Source organism: Sorex araneus, chromosome 4 (assembly GCF_027595985.1).
Source record: "Sorex araneus isolate mSorAra2 chromosome 4, mSorAra2.pri, whole genome shotgun sequence".
NCBI classification, from domain to species: Eukaryota; Metazoa; Chordata; class Mammalia; order Eulipotyphla; family Soricidae; genus Sorex; species Sorex araneus.
The window spans coordinates 53,277,898-53,296,506 of record NC_073305.1 but is presented as its reverse complement, the minus strand read 5'-3'; the positions used below and the strand labels follow the sequence as shown (position 1 = coordinate 53,296,506).

General features: G+C 37.8%; 1 protein-coding gene across 1 annotated transcript in view; it reads right to left on the bottom strand.

Moving 5' to 3' along the window:
• Positions 1–18,609, bottom strand: part of APPL1 (adaptor protein, phosphotyrosine interacting with PH domain and leucine zipper 1) — a 48,690-nt gene that overhangs the window by 17,370 nt on the left and 12,711 nt on the right. Inside the window, exons 3-12 of the mRNA XM_055134636.1 lie at positions 18,341–18,400; positions 17,768–17,839; positions 14,368–14,455; positions 13,008–13,049; positions 12,388–12,446; positions 7,406–7,552; positions 6,036–6,118; positions 4,141–4,299; positions 3,058–3,246; positions 322–364 (exon numbers count right to left, since the gene is read on the bottom strand). Of these exons, the coding sequence (XP_054990611.1) occupies positions 322–364; positions 3,058–3,246; positions 4,141–4,299; positions 6,036–6,118; positions 7,406–7,552; positions 12,388–12,446; positions 13,008–13,049; positions 14,368–14,455; positions 17,768–17,839; positions 18,341–18,400 (942 nt within the window). The remainder of the gene's footprint in view (positions 1–321; positions 365–3,057; positions 3,247–4,140; positions 4,300–6,035; positions 6,119–7,405; positions 7,553–12,387; positions 12,447–13,007; positions 13,050–14,367; positions 14,456–17,767; positions 17,840–18,340; positions 18,401–18,609) is intronic.

Genomic DNA, 18,609 nt, shown 5'->3' with positions numbered 1-18,609 from the left:
GCCGGAGCGATAGCACAGCGGGTAGGGCATTTGCCTTGCATGCGGCCGACCCAGGTTCGATCCCCGGCATCCCATATGGTCCCCCAAGCACCGCCAGGAGTAATTCCTGAGTGCAAAGCCAGGAGTAACCCCTGAGCATCGCTGGGTGTGACCCAAAAAGCAAAAAAAAAAAAAAATGCTGCATGTGGAAAGTCTTTCACATACACCAAAAATTTAATTTAACTATGATTTTCTAAATTTCTATAATAACTACATTAAGATGTGTTTTTCACTAAAAAATAGTTATAAAGCACTGCTGGAGAAATTTGCTAAAATTTTTACCTCTTCATGGTCTTTTTTACTCTCTGCCTGCAAAATTGAAGATCTAGAAAAAAAAAAGAGAAAAGCTCTGACTCAATTTTTTTCAAAGTATTTTCAAGTTAATCGAAGAACCTTTTCTTAAAAAGTCATCTTTAAACATAAAGACATCTTTATATCAATATTTCAACTGACTGCCTTGCACATGCTCAACCCAGGTTCAATCCCCAGTAACCCACTTAATCCCCCAAGTATGCCAGAAGTGATCACTGAGTGCAGAACCATGAGTAAGCCTTAGCACCATCAGGTGTGGCCCCAAACCAAAAAACAAAAGACAAATTCCCAAGGCATCAGAACTCAAAAATTTTTCTGTATCTCTTTATTTTGGTGCAAAAAATCAAACCCAAGGTCTCATATATGCAAACCCTGTTATCTACCACTGAGCTATGATTTTAAGACCCCTGATTCTGGCTATTAGTCAAAATGTAACAAAAAAGAAATGGTTGGAGAGACAGCTTAGAACGATGGAGCTGACAATGTGAGAGCCCCAGTTCAACTCCCAGGACACATGGTCCCTCAAGCACTGCCAGAGTGGCCCCCAAGCAGAGCTGGGAGTAACCCCTTATACCACAGGGTCTACAGCCTCTCCTACTACCAATCCACCCCCAACGGAAAAAGAAACAGGTGCTGGTTTTCAAAACACAGCAAAGACGTACTGCAACTAAGACAATTTATTCCACCTTATGACACTTTCATGTAAATTGTTTAAAATATAAATCAGTGATCCTAATAAAAATACCAATTTTTACTTCTTTCTTATACTAACATAGGGATATTTGGTTTCTACAGAGATAACGTTTTAAAAGTTAAAGAAAGAAAAGAGCAATTTTTTAAAATCTAATTTGACTCACGCTAGGAATACATGGAAATCCTGTTAAACATTAGCACAAAATAGAAAATACAAAATTCTAAGTACTTAAACTAGTAACAGCAATTTGGTAATTCGATATACGAATACAGAGACTCCAGGATAAAAGGTAAAAATTGGCATAAATTAAACAATTATATTTATGATAGCACAGTGGTTGGGCTTTCGCCTTTCACGAGGCCAACCCATGTTCGATTCCTCCACCCCTCTCGGAGAGCCCAGCAAGCTACTGAGAGTATGGAGCCCGCACGGCAGAGCCTGGCAAGCTACCCGTGCATATTGGATATGCCAAAAACAGTAACAATAAGTCTCTCAATGAGAGACATTACTGGTGCCCGCTCGAACTAATTGATGAGCAATGGGATGACAGTGATTACAATGATTTATGATAGTGAACTTTAAATCATCTTAATGTACATAAATGTCACAGGGAAATGACTTATAGGGCCATCAGAAGCTATTTCTGAACAATTTTTTTAAAATGAAGAAAACTTAAAAATCTATCATTGGGGGCCGGAGCGATAGCACAGCGGGTAGGGCGTTTGCCTTGCATGCGGCCGACCCAGGTTCGATCCCCAGCATCCCATATGGTCCCCCAAGCACTGCCAGGAGTAATTCCTGAGTGCTAAGCCAGGAGTAACACCCTGAGCATCGCTGGGTGTGACCCAAAAAGCAAAAAAAACCTATCATTAAGGCAAATTTTAATTATGATGTCATTCTTAAATAAGTTACAACATGCCATAATGAAAGGTTATCAATAAGTGGATATAGATTTGAATTATATTTATAGTATTGTTCAGTATTTTTAAAAACTTATTTAGAATAAAAACTGAGAGGCAACAGACCTAGAAGTCAATTGTTAGCTTCTGCTTCATGAAATTACAGCTTTTTCATATTCCTTTATGTTTTTCTGTGCTTTTCAAAATTCTGTTCTAAAACCTTTTATTGGATTTCCATTGAATGCAAAGCTCAGAGAAGCTTAAAAATTGTACAGAAAATTAATGAACTAAAGAATTTTATCAACATTTTATTTTAGGGCCCACAGTTGTGGTACGTCAGGCTTTTAGATGGCTCTGTGCTCAGGGGACCAACCATATACAGTGCTGGAACCACCTGCAAGGCAAGCACCTTAATCACTGTATTCTCTCTGGCCGCTTGACTAACATTTTAAACAACACTATTGTTAACATCTACTCCTAGTTACAATGGCATATGTTTGATTTCTGTCCCTCACATCAATTCACAAAATTAGAAATTCCAAATCCCTCCAATTCATTCTGCATGTAGAATAAAGTTCAGGGAGATTGTATAACTTGTCTAAGACTACACACTAAGTAGTAGAACCAGAATTTGAACTCCATGACTCCGGGGCTGGGAAGATAGCACAGCGTGTAGGGAGTTTGCCTTGCACGCGGCCAACCCGGGTTTGATTCCCAGCATCCCATATGGTCCCCTGAGCACCTCCAGGAGTGATTCCTAAGTGCAGAGCCAGGAGTAACACCTGTGCATCACTGGGTGTGACCCAAAAAGAAAAAAAAAAGAACTCCATGATTCCAAGGTTGAGGCACTTTTCACTATAGTGCTACTTTTCCCATATCACGCAGAATTTTTAGCAGTCTCTAAATCAGAGGATATCACAGGTCTTCACCAGATGCTCGTGCTCTAAGATCTTCAAAATATTAAAGATATCACTATACAAGTCAGAAAAAAAAAATTCCAACACATTTCTACAAGAGTAACAAGAAAATTATCTAAATACACAAGCCTAAAATATAAAGTATCTAAATGAAAATCCCAAATTTCAGTTTTTAATAGCAGAAAAGAATACTAACTTTTTTCCATCAAAAGAGGTGATCTGAAAACAATATCGCCTGTCTTCACAGTCCACAGCCATCACGGAACAGTTGTCTATATCCATGGCCAAGCCTCCTGCTACATCTCCACGGGCCTGACTCATTAAGTTTCCACCCTGTGTGAAGTAAAACTGTCTATCCCAGGTAGATGACACCAAGCCTGTTTTACTAAATGAAAAAAGTATATTTACTACTTAGTAACGACACATCTGAAATTATATATGCTAGACACAATATAAAGCATATCACAAAGAATCAGCTTGCATAAAGGAACCAAAGTACCTAGTAAGTGTAAATGTTACACTTTTCAATCTTTAAAATAAATTCACACATACCAACCCTTAATGCTCCATAAAATATAGCTGAGATTCCAAAAGAATTCTACTTCATTCTAGCTATAGGTAAAAACTAAAATTCAATAGTATCATTTACACATAAGAGCTCATATTATGGTATTTGGGCTGGAATGATAGCATAGTGAGTAGAGTGTTTGCCTTGCATGTGGCTGACCCAGGTTCAATTCCTCCACCCCTCTCAGAGAGCCTGGCAAGCTACCAAGAGTATCTTGCCCGCACGGCAGAGCCTGGCAAGCTAACTGTGGCATATTGGATATGCCAAACAGTAACAACAAGTCTCACAATGGAGATGTTACTGGTGCCTGCTCAAGCAAATCGATGAGCAACGGGATGACAGTGACATGGTGATTATGGTATTTAGTTAAATTCAAATTTACTTACGTTTTAAAAACAATTCTAAATTATTAATAAATCTAAATAATTTTCAGATTACTTCTGAATCTAAATGATTTTAGAAGTAAATCATTTTACTTCTGAAAATGATTTAAATCTATTAAGCTGAATCTTTTGAAAATTATTTGCATACTTCATTTATTAGAAATTCATGTAAATATTAATATTACATAAGTAATAATACCACTAATATAAAAAGGTTCAACCTTTAAATATCAAAACAATATGGCAGACAGTATCAATGATATATTACATTCACTTGATATTGTCATAAATAATACACAATCTATGAAAAAAACAATAGTTTACTTACTTCCGAGCATTAAGGTATCCAGCCTTTCGGGTTAAGTTTCGACTGACAGGGAATTTTGATGGATCTGGGTCAGGCATATATAAGGGGTCACTGGCTATTTCCAAATCCTCTATTGTCTGTTGCATGGTCTCTACATCATTATCCATTTCCCTGCGAACACTAACACAGAGAATGATTATTTACTACCAACCACTACAATGGACAAGGAGGTTCTTACCAACAAACATGTTAGTCCTTGTATTTGGTTTTGCCTTATATATATTTTGGGGGGTGTAGAGGAGTCATCCAAATGGCAGTCAGGATGCCCAGGGACAAATCCAGGTAATACTTGGCCTGGCTGTGTGGGCTGCCTGGGCCTAGCTGTGCTGGGGCCTATGAGAACCAACTCCTTCCACTCACCAGCACCATAAGGGCCACGCCCTGCAGTGCTCAGGGGTCACAAGTGGTACTTGAGGGGAGGGGAGCGGGAGGTCATGTGCTACCAGGGATCAGACCCCAGGTCTAGTGCATGCAAGGCCCAGATTGCAGCACTGTTTTCTCCCTGCACCATGTATATTTTCTTAAAGAGAACAGCACTGACATGGGTTGTTAAAGTAATTAACATGCCTTGAAATATCTTTAGACTTTATTTGAAATTTAGGAATTTTGAGAATAACACCAAATTGAAAAATAAAAACGCATGACTTCAGACAACTCTATCCTGTCCTTTAAAACAACAATCACAGGGCCAGAGAGATAGTACAGTGGTTAAGGCTCTTGTACTGCATGCAGCTGAACCCAGATCTATCCCCAGCACCACATATTGTCTCCAGAGCACTGACAGGTTTGATCTCTGAGCATGGCCAGGAATGACCAGTAAACAACAGAAACAGACCAACAATCACAAAAGGAATCTTCATGCATCATGGATACGTAAATTGGTCCAGTCCTTGTGGAACACAGTATAGAAATTTCTCCAAAAATCGTAGAATAAATGATCCAATAATCTCAACTCTCAGTAATTTTGACATTCAGAATTTAGACATGCCCAGCCACAGATGAATAAAGATACAAGATGTGGAATATATGTAAGAAAATAATACTATTCAGCTACTACAAAAAGATGAAATATTGGCAATGTTGTCAATTGGAAATGTTGTCAATATTTGGTGACAACATGGATAGAACTGGAAGGGGTCAGAATACCAAACAATCTACTCACGTCAGATATATAGAAACAAAGCTAGGGAACAGACAAAGTTCAACAAAACAAACCCTTAGACTCTGACCACAGAACTGCAGTTACTTACCAACAGTAAGGTGTGTGGGAAGAAGTGGGAGTGGGCTAAACGGTGGAGGTGGTCCAGTGGACTTTGGTAGGATAGTGATACTTTGGTGTGTTGGTGGGTGTGGTGTGCTAACATTGTGCCCCTAAAACACTTAAACATTTATGGTATTGTTACCTCAATAAGCTAAATGAACAGACAATTCTTTGCACCCACTTTATACCTAAGTTTGAACATTCTACTGCTCAGACTTCTAAACCTGATTAGAATGACTTTCTTTTAAGATTTCATGGTTTGGAAATTAAGATTAATTTAGTTACCTCCACGTATCACTCATAATTCAGATAACTGAGATAATCTATTTATATGTAATTACTATCTGTTTGTTATACTCAGATATAAAACAGTCTAGAATCAATAAAATTCATCTGATTTTACAGTTATGAATTCAGTGCTCAGATTCTGTGGAAAAACTAAGAAGCACCCATGAGTCATGTAAGAAAAATTCTCATGGCAGGGAAAATAGTTTCTCAAGAAATTAAATGCCAAATATATTTAGACTATAGCATTTAGCTGTTAACTTATCATTTGCATAACTTCATTGTCAATCTTACTGAAGAAAATACTTACTTCTGCACACTTGTTCCAATATTAGTTAAAAATTCTTCCAGTTGTTCACTGAGATTTTCAGAACCCATCTTAAAGAAACTTATCTGGGGCAAGAGGGTATGGGAATGAGAGGTGAACAACACAAACATACACATACGCAAACAAAATGCTTAAAGTGAATAATCTAAACAATTTCCAGATACACAAGTAAAAAAACAAAGGATTGAATTATAGACACAATTAAGTTATTTGCAATAACTAATAAATAGAACAATTATAATGATGCTAGTATGGTCTCTCAAAATATCTTACTATATATAAGATTTTCAAAATTGGGGTTTACCACCCGTAATTGAAACTGTAAATAAGGGAACTACTACAGTACATATTTATATATTAATACAAGTATACAAAGCAATTTTTAATGAGAAAGATAACTTTTAAAAACATTTCAAGTAAGTCATATGACTATAGTTTCTTTACCACAAGGATAGATTTTTGTATCTGAATAATAAACATCCATATTTAAAATACACCAAATTTCTTTTAACTCGTAATATTTAGGGGACTGCCATCTCATCTTTTATTACTCAAATTTGATTTTCTAGATTCCTTCCTGATATACCTCTTTGAAAACTTGGTGTTCTTCTATTATCATTTTTTGTTTTGGGGGTTATACCCAGTGATGCTCTCCCAATTCTGTGATTTGGATTTGCTCCTGCAAGTGCCCAGACACCATGCAGTGCCTGGGACAGAACAGGCCTCCTGTATGTAGGAGGCCTCCAAAGCATGCATGTAGCCTGCTGAGCTATCTCTACAGCCCCCAGATTGTCTTTAACTCAGGAAGTATGCAGAAACAGAAGGCAAACTTAAACTGATCTATTCTCTTTCAGTTCTACTGTAAAGGAAGGGTGAGTGGAGTCTGGACTCACTCTAATTCTGAGATTCATCTAACCTTTTGCTCCCTATCTTCAATTGTGATGGACAATGTTTATATACAAGATTAAGTGGTTTCATTTACTCTAAAATTTTAAAATCTTTTTTTGCAAGAAAATACACTGTTCCTAATTTACTTGAAGCAGTATTCCAAAGGCATTTTTAATATTACTGCTTAATGGAGAAAAAAATATAGCAAGTAAGGAGCTTGCCTCAAGTGCAGCTGACCCAGTTTCAAGTTCCAGCACCCCATATGGTCCCGAAGCACTGCCACAGGTGATCCCTGAGCACAGAACCCTGACCACTGCTGGGTGTGGCCCAAACTGCACCCCCCCCCCACCAAATACACTGTTTCAACAGACAGGAATATTTTGACAACAGTTTACAATACCTTATATGTCTAATATAAATACAAGCTTGATGTAAGACAGTTATATACAGAGTACAATATTCACCTGAGCTTGCATGTACCCAAGAAGAGGCTCTAACAAAGCTATTTTCTTTTTGTACTGAAGAGTATTTAATGCACAAAAATAATGCATCATAGTCTGGTGTTGCTTTTTTCTAGAAGTGTAGACATCTTCTATTACTTCATACTTCACCTGTGAATAAAAAGATTAGAAACACTATTAGGTATATCTATTAATGAATTAGCTAGGGGTTATGGGGAAGACTATATCCAAGAAAAAAAGTGCAAAAACAAGAAATTCTGCATAGCTTTCTTATTTTCTGATATTTTAGAAATCCTATATTAGCTAAAAGTTCTCTTATTTTATTATCAACCATCTCAATTAATTTAAAAAACAACTTATTAAAAGCAAAATTCTTATATACCAAAGCAGTACAGTAATTAAACTAAACATGGCAGAGGAACTCTATCCACCACACTGTTATTAGTTTAGGCACTGGTCTTTTTTTTTTATAAATTTATTTTAGATCCTGTATCTTAAGAGCTCATTTTGAAACTTGTGCAATTCTAACTAGTCCTTTTGTTAACCAGTCTGTTACTTTTTTCCATAGAGTTACTATCTAGTATTCCTTCAGTAAAGATGAGCGTTGTACTATTCTGAACACACAGTTCCCAGTCAGGAATCCAAATCCCATACTGTCAAGACTGCCCAACTGGCAGTCTATACTTGCAGGATAACATTGGTTTGTCATTTCTCCCTTGCTACAAGGAGCTTAAGTTTATCGGGTTACATCCATCACAGTGCTCCCGAGCATCACAGTGCTCCCGAGTCACTCCCATTCCTTTGTTTATCTGTAAACTCTTCTCTGTGCTCTCTTTCTCAACCGGTCTATTACCTTTTTCCCCTAATCAGACTCTGTTAACTCATAAGGTCAGATCCTTCTAAGGACCCTTGACTTGTATTCATGTATTCCTTTCTCCCCTCCATATGTCTTTTAAATAGTTTACTTTAAAGCAATGTCCTCTTTGTATGGACACAGAAAGAGTTAATATTATGTTTTGTAACTTGGGAGTTAACTGACTCCAAATAATATTCACTCCCTGGCATCTGCTTTCTCGACTTAAGCCTCAGTTGCCCTTAAGTTCCTAGCACCCCAAAAGCAGGGTCCCAACGAGGGACTGAATGGACCCAGGGCAAGCTGTAAGCTACCCTGGCATCAAAATGGGCCAGGCCTAAGTGTGACAATACTTAACTATAAGTTAAGAGCATGGTCATGGACAAATTCTGTCATGATCCAAAAAGTAACAATGCGATTAGGACCCTGCTAGGGTTAGGAAAGACTCTGACCTGAGCACTGTAGTCTGAGACCTATAGCAAGATAGCCCCAGGAGAGCAATCCTATAAGCTTAATGTGTCTCTTACTATGTCCATGCAAAATGACTAATATATTTATGTTTGTTGGATAAGGAGAGAAGAAACACACCCAAAGGATTCTGCCCTTGGGTGGGTCATCTTACTGAATGAGAATCTGTCCTAAAAGAAGCTTCCCTTGGGGCTAGGACTTTTCCTCTGTTGATTATGATCATACTTATGTGTAAGCCCCAACTCCTTATACTTTTGGGATTTAACTAAGACTGTAAGAGTGGGCTGGGGAAGCCAGAAGGAGATTGAAGTCGAATGGAGAATGAGGCAGAAGCAGAGGGACAATCAGAGGAGAATGGAGATGAGATGGAATAAACTGCAATTCAGACCAACCAACCTGGCCGCCTTTCCTTCCTTTGCCTGTCCGTTGCCATCAGCCTCCCCAGGCTGGGGGGAGTGGCGGAGACCACTGAATATGATCAGCGTGAGAGATAGAGAGCTGCGGCCCTTAAGTAAATACACATACACAACACCCTTTGTTCCCACCAAATTGCTGACTTCTAACATTTCTGCCTAACTAGGAAGAGACATCAAGCATGCATAAATCACTAGAAGACTTGTTTTCAGCCCTCTGCACTATATTTCTTACTTTTCCAATAATCATTCCATCACCTAAGAATTCTAGGACTAATTTTTTATCCTTCTCCTTCCTCAAGTCATATCAACACTACTTAAAAAGTACCTGCTGGGGCTGGAGCGATAGCACAGCAGGTAGGGCGTTTGCCTTGCACGCGACCGACCCGGGTTCAATCCCCAGCATCCCATGTGGTCCCCCAAGCACCACCAGGAGTAATTCCTGAGTGCAAAGCCAGGAGTAACCCCTGTGCATCGCCAAGTGTGACCCAAAAAGAAAAAAAAATAGTACTTGCTAAAGGTTTTCTTTCCTCTCCACTACCAGTCACAATCTTATCTGAGACTCTCCAATATCTCTGATTTACTTTCACTGGATTTTCTCTAGTTTTGTCCCCTCCATATTTCCATTAGTGTTCTGTAACACAACTGCATATTACCTACTTAAGAGCCCACTGGTGGTGGCCCACACTAATACAAATTTAGTCATTTACATAGTAATGATCCCAGTTTCCTTCTTGACAGTCCTGCTATACTTTCCCAAATCTTATGCTCCAGACACACTGAAATTAGTCTATATTCATAATAATCACTACTAGAATTTAATGAAATTTTTCTCTAAGTTAGGTACTCAATGAATCACCTCATTTCATCTACTTATTAAAACTATTAAGCAGGGTTGTTTTTTTTTTGATAGAGAAATAAAGCTTGAAATGATGTAACTAGTGTGTTACCTCAGGAAAATAAGTGGCAGAGCTGAAATTTTGTCTTCAATGCTGTCTGACTCTGGAGTTCATGCTCTGAACTTTTATACTCTCCAGACATCACCATGTGCTGCAGCAAAGGCTTTTTTTCTCTCAGGAATGCCCTCACTCTAATTCCAAACCAGTGACATCTCTTCTTCAAAGTAAATGTCACCTCCTGAAAGTGTAATTTTTCCCAATTCACAAACAAAGGAAACTGCTACTCTCTCTGTTCAGCGGATGTTTTGTGACGAAGTATAGCACTGTGCTTGTTTAGTGTCCGTCCATGCATCTCTTTTGTTTTTGTACTTGAGCATCTATCTAGTCCAGTCAAATGCCTTCACATAGGAAGCCTCCAATAAAGATTATCCACTCCTCACAGGTAAGAATGGAGCCAACAATCACTGTCTCCCACTTATTTCTCATTTATTGACATAAGAATTCAATAGATGCTTGAAATTAAACTGGAATTGTTTTTAAAAATACCTAGAACAAGAGACTGGAGAGATAGTACAACAAGTAGGATGCTTATCTCGTACGCAGCCAGCCTGGGTTTGATCCCTGGCAACATATATGGTCCCCGAACCCCACTAGAAGTAATCCCTGAGTGGGGAGCCAGGAGTAAGCCCTGAGCACCACTGGGAGAGGCCTAAAATCTAAAACAAACAAAAACACCAAAAAAAAAAAAAAAAACCCTAGGACAGCCAGAGGCATTATAAACTGTTCCATAATTCATTAGAGCCTTTAACATACTTGTCAAAGGAAAATATAAAAGTAATGTATACCTCAAAATATATTTTATCAGCTGGAGAAATTTAAATGTGCTGGAATTCCGCTTTATTCTTGCACAAGGCCTGTGTTCAATCCCCGGTGCCACCTAGTCCTCTGAGCACTGTCAGAAGCACCCCAGGGCACCACACAGGGAGCAGCCCTTGAGCACCACTACGTATGGTCCCAGAATAAAGAGCAATAACAACAAAATATATATATAGCATACATAGAGTCTATCAACATACATATCTATTTTCTTAGCTTAGGGGCCACACCCAGCAGTGTTCAAGGGCTACTACTGGCTCTGTGCTCAGAGGTCACTCCTAGAGGTGCTGAGAGGACCATGTACAGTGCCAGGGATCAAACAAGAGTAGACTGACAGCATGCAAGGAAAATGACTTAGTCCCTGAATTACTAATCTCTTTGCCTATAATATCAATATTTATGCCACCAAATAACTGAACTAAAATTAGAAATGAAAAGTAGGACTGGAGAGATAGCTCAAAGGGATGGAGCATATGGGAGCCCTGCATTTGATTCCCAGCACTGCATGGCCCCCTGACAACCAAGTACCTCCAGATATGTGCACCCTGTCCCCTCCAAAAAAGAAGGTATCGTTGTACTGAACTTTTTTGTGACAAGCAGAAAAATCCCTTTATTGTGTCAGAATCACTACTGCACACTAAATTCTATCCTATATGCGATTCTCAGAAGTTGCCACCGTGTCTCAATCAGCAGCTACAGCTGAGGCTGCAGACTCCAACTCCTAGGCACAGACATCACCTCCCTCACAAACATCAGGCTGAGGCCAACTCAGCAAGTCATGGGTTAGGTGCTGAGAGAATCATAAGGGGCACTGTTAATATTCTGCCCTTTGATTCTGAATGTAGTTCTCCTAAGATACAGTACAATTTTTAAAAACTTCATTCTTCGAAAAAATGTCAGGAAAAGAAAATCTGTATTATAGTTAGTTCTTAATAACAAGAGGAAATCCTTAAAACAGAATTTTATTGTTTTATATATGCAACAATTCAATTTGTAAACTTCTAATACCAGAGATAATGCTTCTGAGTATGTTTATGCTCAAGTAAGTACAAAACACATGCAACTTTATCAAAACAAAGAGCAAAGAGGCAAGGTATATGGTGAATATCAGCATACACTTGTATGCAAACTTATGAAATCTTTGTCAATAGAAAATATATATCTAATTTTTGAAGGGAATGGGGATGGGCCACACCCAGCAACGCTCAAGTGGGCTCAGTGCTCAGAGATGACTCCTGAGGGTACCAGAGGGACTATGCAGTGCTAGGATCAAACTCAAGTCTCCCGCATGCAAAGCATGCACTCAGCCTTTGTTCTATCTCTCTGAAAACACTTTGCTTAAAGAGATACTTGCTGATTTTAAGCAATATAGCAAATATACAAAATAACTGCTGGCAACTCTTTTTTTAAAAACAAAAAACTGACCACCTAATGAAACAGCTGCTAACTGTGACACTGAAGAAGTATGCATCCCACCTTGTCATTTTCTCTCTTTTTTGATAATCGGCTATATCTGTTAATTGCAGCATCATGATCTAGAAAACAGAAGTGACTATTAACAACAATTCAATAATATGCTTTAAAACTTATGCTTTAACTATTCACATTTGCATCTTTCAACAAATGTACACAGTGCAAATTAAATACAACATTGATTCAAATAATGTTTACTTAAACTTTTATGTTTAATGTTTACTTAAAATTTCAATTAAGATCACTTTTTCCAATTTTTAAAAAAACCTATAAAGGCCAAACCCAGCAATGCCTGGGGCCCCACGTCACTTTGCTACTCAGGCCTAACTATGCTTAGGGGCTACCAGCGCCCAGGGAGCCATGTGACACCAGGTCAAACTCAGGACCTCATTCCACAAATGCTGGCCTACCACTTGAGTTATCTCCCAGGTTGAACCAACGTTTTTTTCTCCTAGTATTGGAATCAAACCCAGATCCTAATGCATACAAAATATGTACTCTATCACAGAGTCACTTCACCGCCCCAATTTTTAAAATCATTACACAGAATCTAGTCACCAAGTTATAATCATAAAGAAATGTATCCCTGTAAAAAATAAGTGAGTAAAATATTCAGGGCTTACCATTACTAGCAATCTGAAACACCTCCTTTAATGTCAATATTTCTGGAAAAGTTTAAGAATAATTTCAATTTAGCATATTCATTAAAAACCTTAACTTTTTGTTTAGAAAACAACAACTGCCATCTGAGTTACAAAATTCTAAATATTTTATGCTTCAACATTCAAAGTGAAAAAGCTATTCTATGTGTCAGGTGGTCTATGAAATAATTATCATCATTAGCAACCTTCAGAAAAATTTTAGTACAAAATAGTGAGAGAAAACAAACCTCAAAACTAGCTCAAATTCTAAGATGTGAAAATGTGCTTAGTATTAGAAGCAGTTAAGATCATCTTTGACACTGACTCAAGTTCAAATGCTGAATGAAAAGAAAATATTAAGATTATGACATCAGTCCACTAAGATCATCTTTCTTGACCTTGGAAATCAATACCACAAATATTAAATCCATCCCTAAAATTCATTTGTCTCTATTCTGTATTTAATTTAACCACTTTACCATTCACTGATTAGTTCAGTTTTTGTTCTATCAATATCTATTATCTGAGATTGTAAATTAAGAGAAAGCATAGCCAGCTCTATGAAACTCTCACTTTATCACCTCATCAGTAATGACAAAAGAAAAAAATATCTCCACAAAATTACTGTTACCAGACTTGCCACATACCTCTGTGCCACTCAGACCACATACCCTAAGTTCCAGTGCCATAGTTAAGCCTTAGTCATACCTACCTCAGTGGACTCTGACAAATTCAAATCTCCCAGACATCAAATTCACTCTATTCCATCTCATCAAAATGAAGGAACTATGTCTCTCTTTACAGACCACCACTGGCCTTCTTTTCTCATTACTCAAATCCAACTACTTCGGCATAATAATCTAGTCCTAGTTCATCTTTTTCTAGATTTGCCTTGTGTTGTGCCCCAAAACACACACTGAATTTCTCATCATTGTCAAAATAAGTTTTGTTTTCTATAAATACAATTTCATACATTCTAGTCTCTGTAAGAGGAGACTCTCTTTTCTTGCAAACAACTTCTTCACTGTTCAATATTCAGGTCACATTCTGATACCCTTTTAAGCTCCCAGAACACCTGCTCATTCCCTAGTTACAAAAAAATATCAATTATTGGTCTATTCATGTCTTTAACTAGGGTTTCCTGCAGCAGCATGTTATTCATTAGAATTCTTCAGCATGTAGTTTAACATTTAGCATGAGTTCCTATAAACATTAGTGACTAATAGAAGTAAGAATTGGCACATGTTATAATAAGAAAACGTCAAGGCATAGAATAATACACATTTTACAAGCACTGATCTTTGGACAGCAGATTAAAGTAAATATGGGTTGCTTTCAATACCTTTTAGGTCTCTTTCTTTAAACTGGGTAATAGGGAACATCATGGCATCAGCGAGCTGTGTTGAAAGTACCGCATGACAAGAGCTAAGCTAATAAAAACAAACAAAAACAAACAGGTATTTAATCAGTGGTCTATAAATAAAACAAAATCTAGCACAAGGAGGAAGCTAAGTGGAGAGTGACTACATTTGATCACTAAAATTTACACTATTTTATACACTATATTATACAACATTATAAATTTATATTCTGGCAAGCTACCCGTGGAATATTCAATATTCCAAAACAGTAATGATAGGTCTCATTCCCTTGACCCTGAAAGAGCCTCCAATCGCTGGAAAAGATGAGTAAGGAGAAGCTGCTAAAATCTCAGGGCTGGGAGGAACAGAGACTTACTGGTGGCCACTTGAGTAAATTGGCGAACAATGGGATGACAGTGGCAGTGATAAGTTTATAAATATATAGAATTATACTAAATTATATAAAAAATAAATTACACTAGGGGCTGGAGTGATAGCACAGCGGGTAGGGCGTTTGCCTTGCACGCGGCCGACCCAAGTTCAAATCCCAGCATCCCATATGGTCCCCTGAGCACCGCCAGGGATGATTCCTGAGTGCAAGAGCCAGGAGTGACCTGTGCATTGCTGGGTGTGACCCAAAAAGCAAAAAAAAAAAAAAAATTACACTATATTATACAAAAAAACTTCCACTTAAAACTCTAAAAAAAAAACAGGCAATAGTCACTTATAACACCAGAAGCATAAACAAGGAAAATATAAACTGAATTTCATCCAAATTCAAAACTTTTGTATATCAAAAGACACTATCAAAGAGGCTTAGGTGACAAGCACCACCAGGACCAGGAGTAACCCCTGAGCATCACCAGGTGTGGCCCAAAAAGCCAAAAAAAGAAAAAAAGAAAAGGCTGGGGCGATAGCATAGAGGTCAGGAGCATATGCTTTGCAAGCTTAGGAACTTCTGTTGGATCCCAAGTACTACAAAGTACTGCCAGGGGCAGTCCTGGAGTCCCCAGCACTGCTAGATGTGTCCCTAGTGGCCCCCAGAATTGATGAGTCCAATGATACAAACTATCCAAAACAAGCAAATCCATAGAAACAAAAGCAGACTAGAATTTGTCTGGGGACGAGGGAAAGGAAAGTCGGGGATGACTACTTAATGGCATAGAATTTCCTTTGAGGTGATGATGATGATGATGATGAAATATTCTGGAATATCAATGATGATGGTAGAAATGTGTGAGTAATAGACTAAACGTCACAAGTTTAGTTAAATGATACATATTTTATCAATTTAAAAATTTGCTGGGGCTAGAGCAATAGTACAGCAGGTAGAGATCTTGCTTTGTATGCAGCACACCCAGATTCTATCCCCACCACCCCTTACAGTCCCGAGCCTGCAGGAGTGATCCCTGAGTACACCAGCAGGAGTAAGCCTTGAGCACTGCCAGGTTTAGCCCCAGAACAAAAAAATCTACTGGCTACAAATTTTGTGTGTGTGTGTGTGTGTGCTGGAAATCAAATTCAGAGCTTTCACAAGTGAATCAAGTCCAAATGCTCTACCACTAAGTTACATCATTTAATTCCTGTACTTTTTATATTGATCTCCTGTGAAAATATTTTGCTATAATGAGCTGATATATTTCAAAAATTATTTTTCCAGTCTTAAAAACTCAGACCTGCTGTTTCATGGTAAAAGCAGAACTTTTGTATTTTAAGAATAATAAAGAAACAGTTACAAAATCTCCAAACATCTCTTACCATATTTGATCCTCCTAGCCTCTACATGTTTACTTATGATCTGTTCAATGGCTAGTTACAGAAATTAAGGGTTGAAAATAGCTGTTTTAGACAGAAGGATTAATGAGGTGAATGATAAAATGCTGCCTGATATAGTACGATGAAGAAAATGGAAAAGACCATAGTTTTAGCTCACAGTTTTACTGTATCATTATTATCATTGTCATACCATTGTTCATCAATTTACTCGAGCGGGCACCAGTAATGTCTCTATTCCTCCCAGCCCTGAGATTTTAGCAGCCTCTCCTTACTCATCTTTTCCAACGACTGGAGGCTCTTTCCGGGTCAGGGGAATGAGACCTATCATTACTGTTTTTGGCATATCGAATACGCCACGGGTAGCTTGCCAGGCTCTGCCCATACTATGTAGCTATGATTTGTTGCCTACTGTCTGAACTCCACTGAATATAGTGTGGTAACTATAAAAAATGGGTAGAAAGTGTCTTTATAATGTGTCCAGAAAGCGGCCTGGAGCGTGGTGGTGGTTGAGTAGTGGAGGTTGGCTGGCAGGCTGGGTCCCTTGGGGCAGGGAGAGTTCTCATCTGGGGCGCCCTGATGAAAACAGCCTGGTGAGGTATATACTCTCAGTAGCTTGCCGGGCTCTCTGAGAGGGGCAGAGGAATTGAACCTGGGTCAGCAGTGTACAAGGCAAACGCCCTACCTGCTGTGCTATCGCTCCAGCCCAATTAAAGAATCATGATTTACAAATCTATTGATAGTTGAATTTTAGACAAAAGTCAGATTAATTACTTAGAGCTACCTCTTAAACTTATTTTCTGTAAGTGTATGAAAGGGTTTTTTAATCACCGTGAGATACAGCTACAAAGCTTTCATGTTTGAGTTTCAGTCATACAATAATTGAACACCCATCCCTCCACCAGTGCACATTTTCCACCATCAATGTCACCAGTACCCCCCACCATCCCAACTCCCCCTGCCTCTATGGCAGACAATTTCCCCCATACTCTCTCTCTACTTTTGGGCATTATGGTTTGCAATACAGGTAGAGAGGAGAGGCTATCACGTTTGATCCTTTACCTACTTTCAGCACACATCTCCCATCCCAAACGATCCTTCCAACCATCATTGTCTTAGTGATCCCTTCTCTCTCATGAGCCTTCTCCCCCAGCTCATGAGGCAGGCTTCCTACTATGGAGCAATATTACTGGCCCTTGTCTCTACTGTCCTTGGGTATCAGTCTCATATTATGTTATTTTATATTCCACAAATGAGTACAATCATTCTATGTCCGTCCCTCTCTTTCTGACTCATTTCATTTAGCATTTCCCTCCATGACCATGCATTTATAACAGCTTAATTCTTTCTTTGCAATATATCATAACACAATGAAACACTGAATAACATGGACTGGGAGTATAAAAAGCACATGCTTATTCCCTCAAAGAAATTCATTTAAAACAAACTAAGAAAGTACTATTTTAATGAGTTGTAAAAAGAGTTAATTTTTAAATAGTAATCTTTATAATAGAACTTCATTCATATAATCATAAAAATATCCAATAAAATCCAGACAACTCATTACCTTAATTGAAAGACATTTATTAAAACAAAATAAGCACTTACTTCATCTATAACTTTTGAAAACTGTTGCAAAGTAGAGTTCATAACTTCATCATCACCCCCTAGTGGAAAACGCTGTTAAGTGAAAAACAAAGATGAGATATAAAGGTCCAATACTTCAATCTTTATAAGTGAGATCAAATTTTACATTTTTAAATAACTTGGGAAACTTCCAAAATTCTGTATAGCTATAAAAATGTCATTTAAATCAAACAGTGTAATCTATATATTTGGTAAAAAATAATTTAAATGTTTGCTAAGTAAACACTTAATATAGCATATATTAGAACGCACAATGCACTAGAAATTCAGATTCATTGTTTAGCTCCACTTCTCCAATAAATAGCCTGTAATTTGAAGATAGTTATAAATTAGATAATCCTTTATGTCTAAAATTAAATCATTAAAACTAGAGGTTGGTCATAATGGAATTTCTATACCATATCAAAATTATCTTCTGTGATTTGAAAAACAAACTTAAGATCCTTGAAAAATCCCATTTTTATACAAAAACTGAATGATAATGCATCACTGCATGTTTCAAATTATACTTTTAAAATATTTCATATTCGGTACCTGTTTTTCATATTCTTTTAAAAGCTTTGAAGTCAGGTGTGTTGCTGCACTTAATTCATTCTATGGGAAAAGATTAGTATTCAAATTAGTACAGTGGCACTGGTTAAGGAAAAAGTCTGAGTTGGAGATATCTAGGCAATTTTCATTTATCATTTAACATGTGCTATACAACATGTACTCTAAACTAAACCAATCACTGAATCACTGGGAAGACCCTACCACTAAAGCACTTTAAAGGAAAACCCTATCAAGGAATTCAACAATATTCC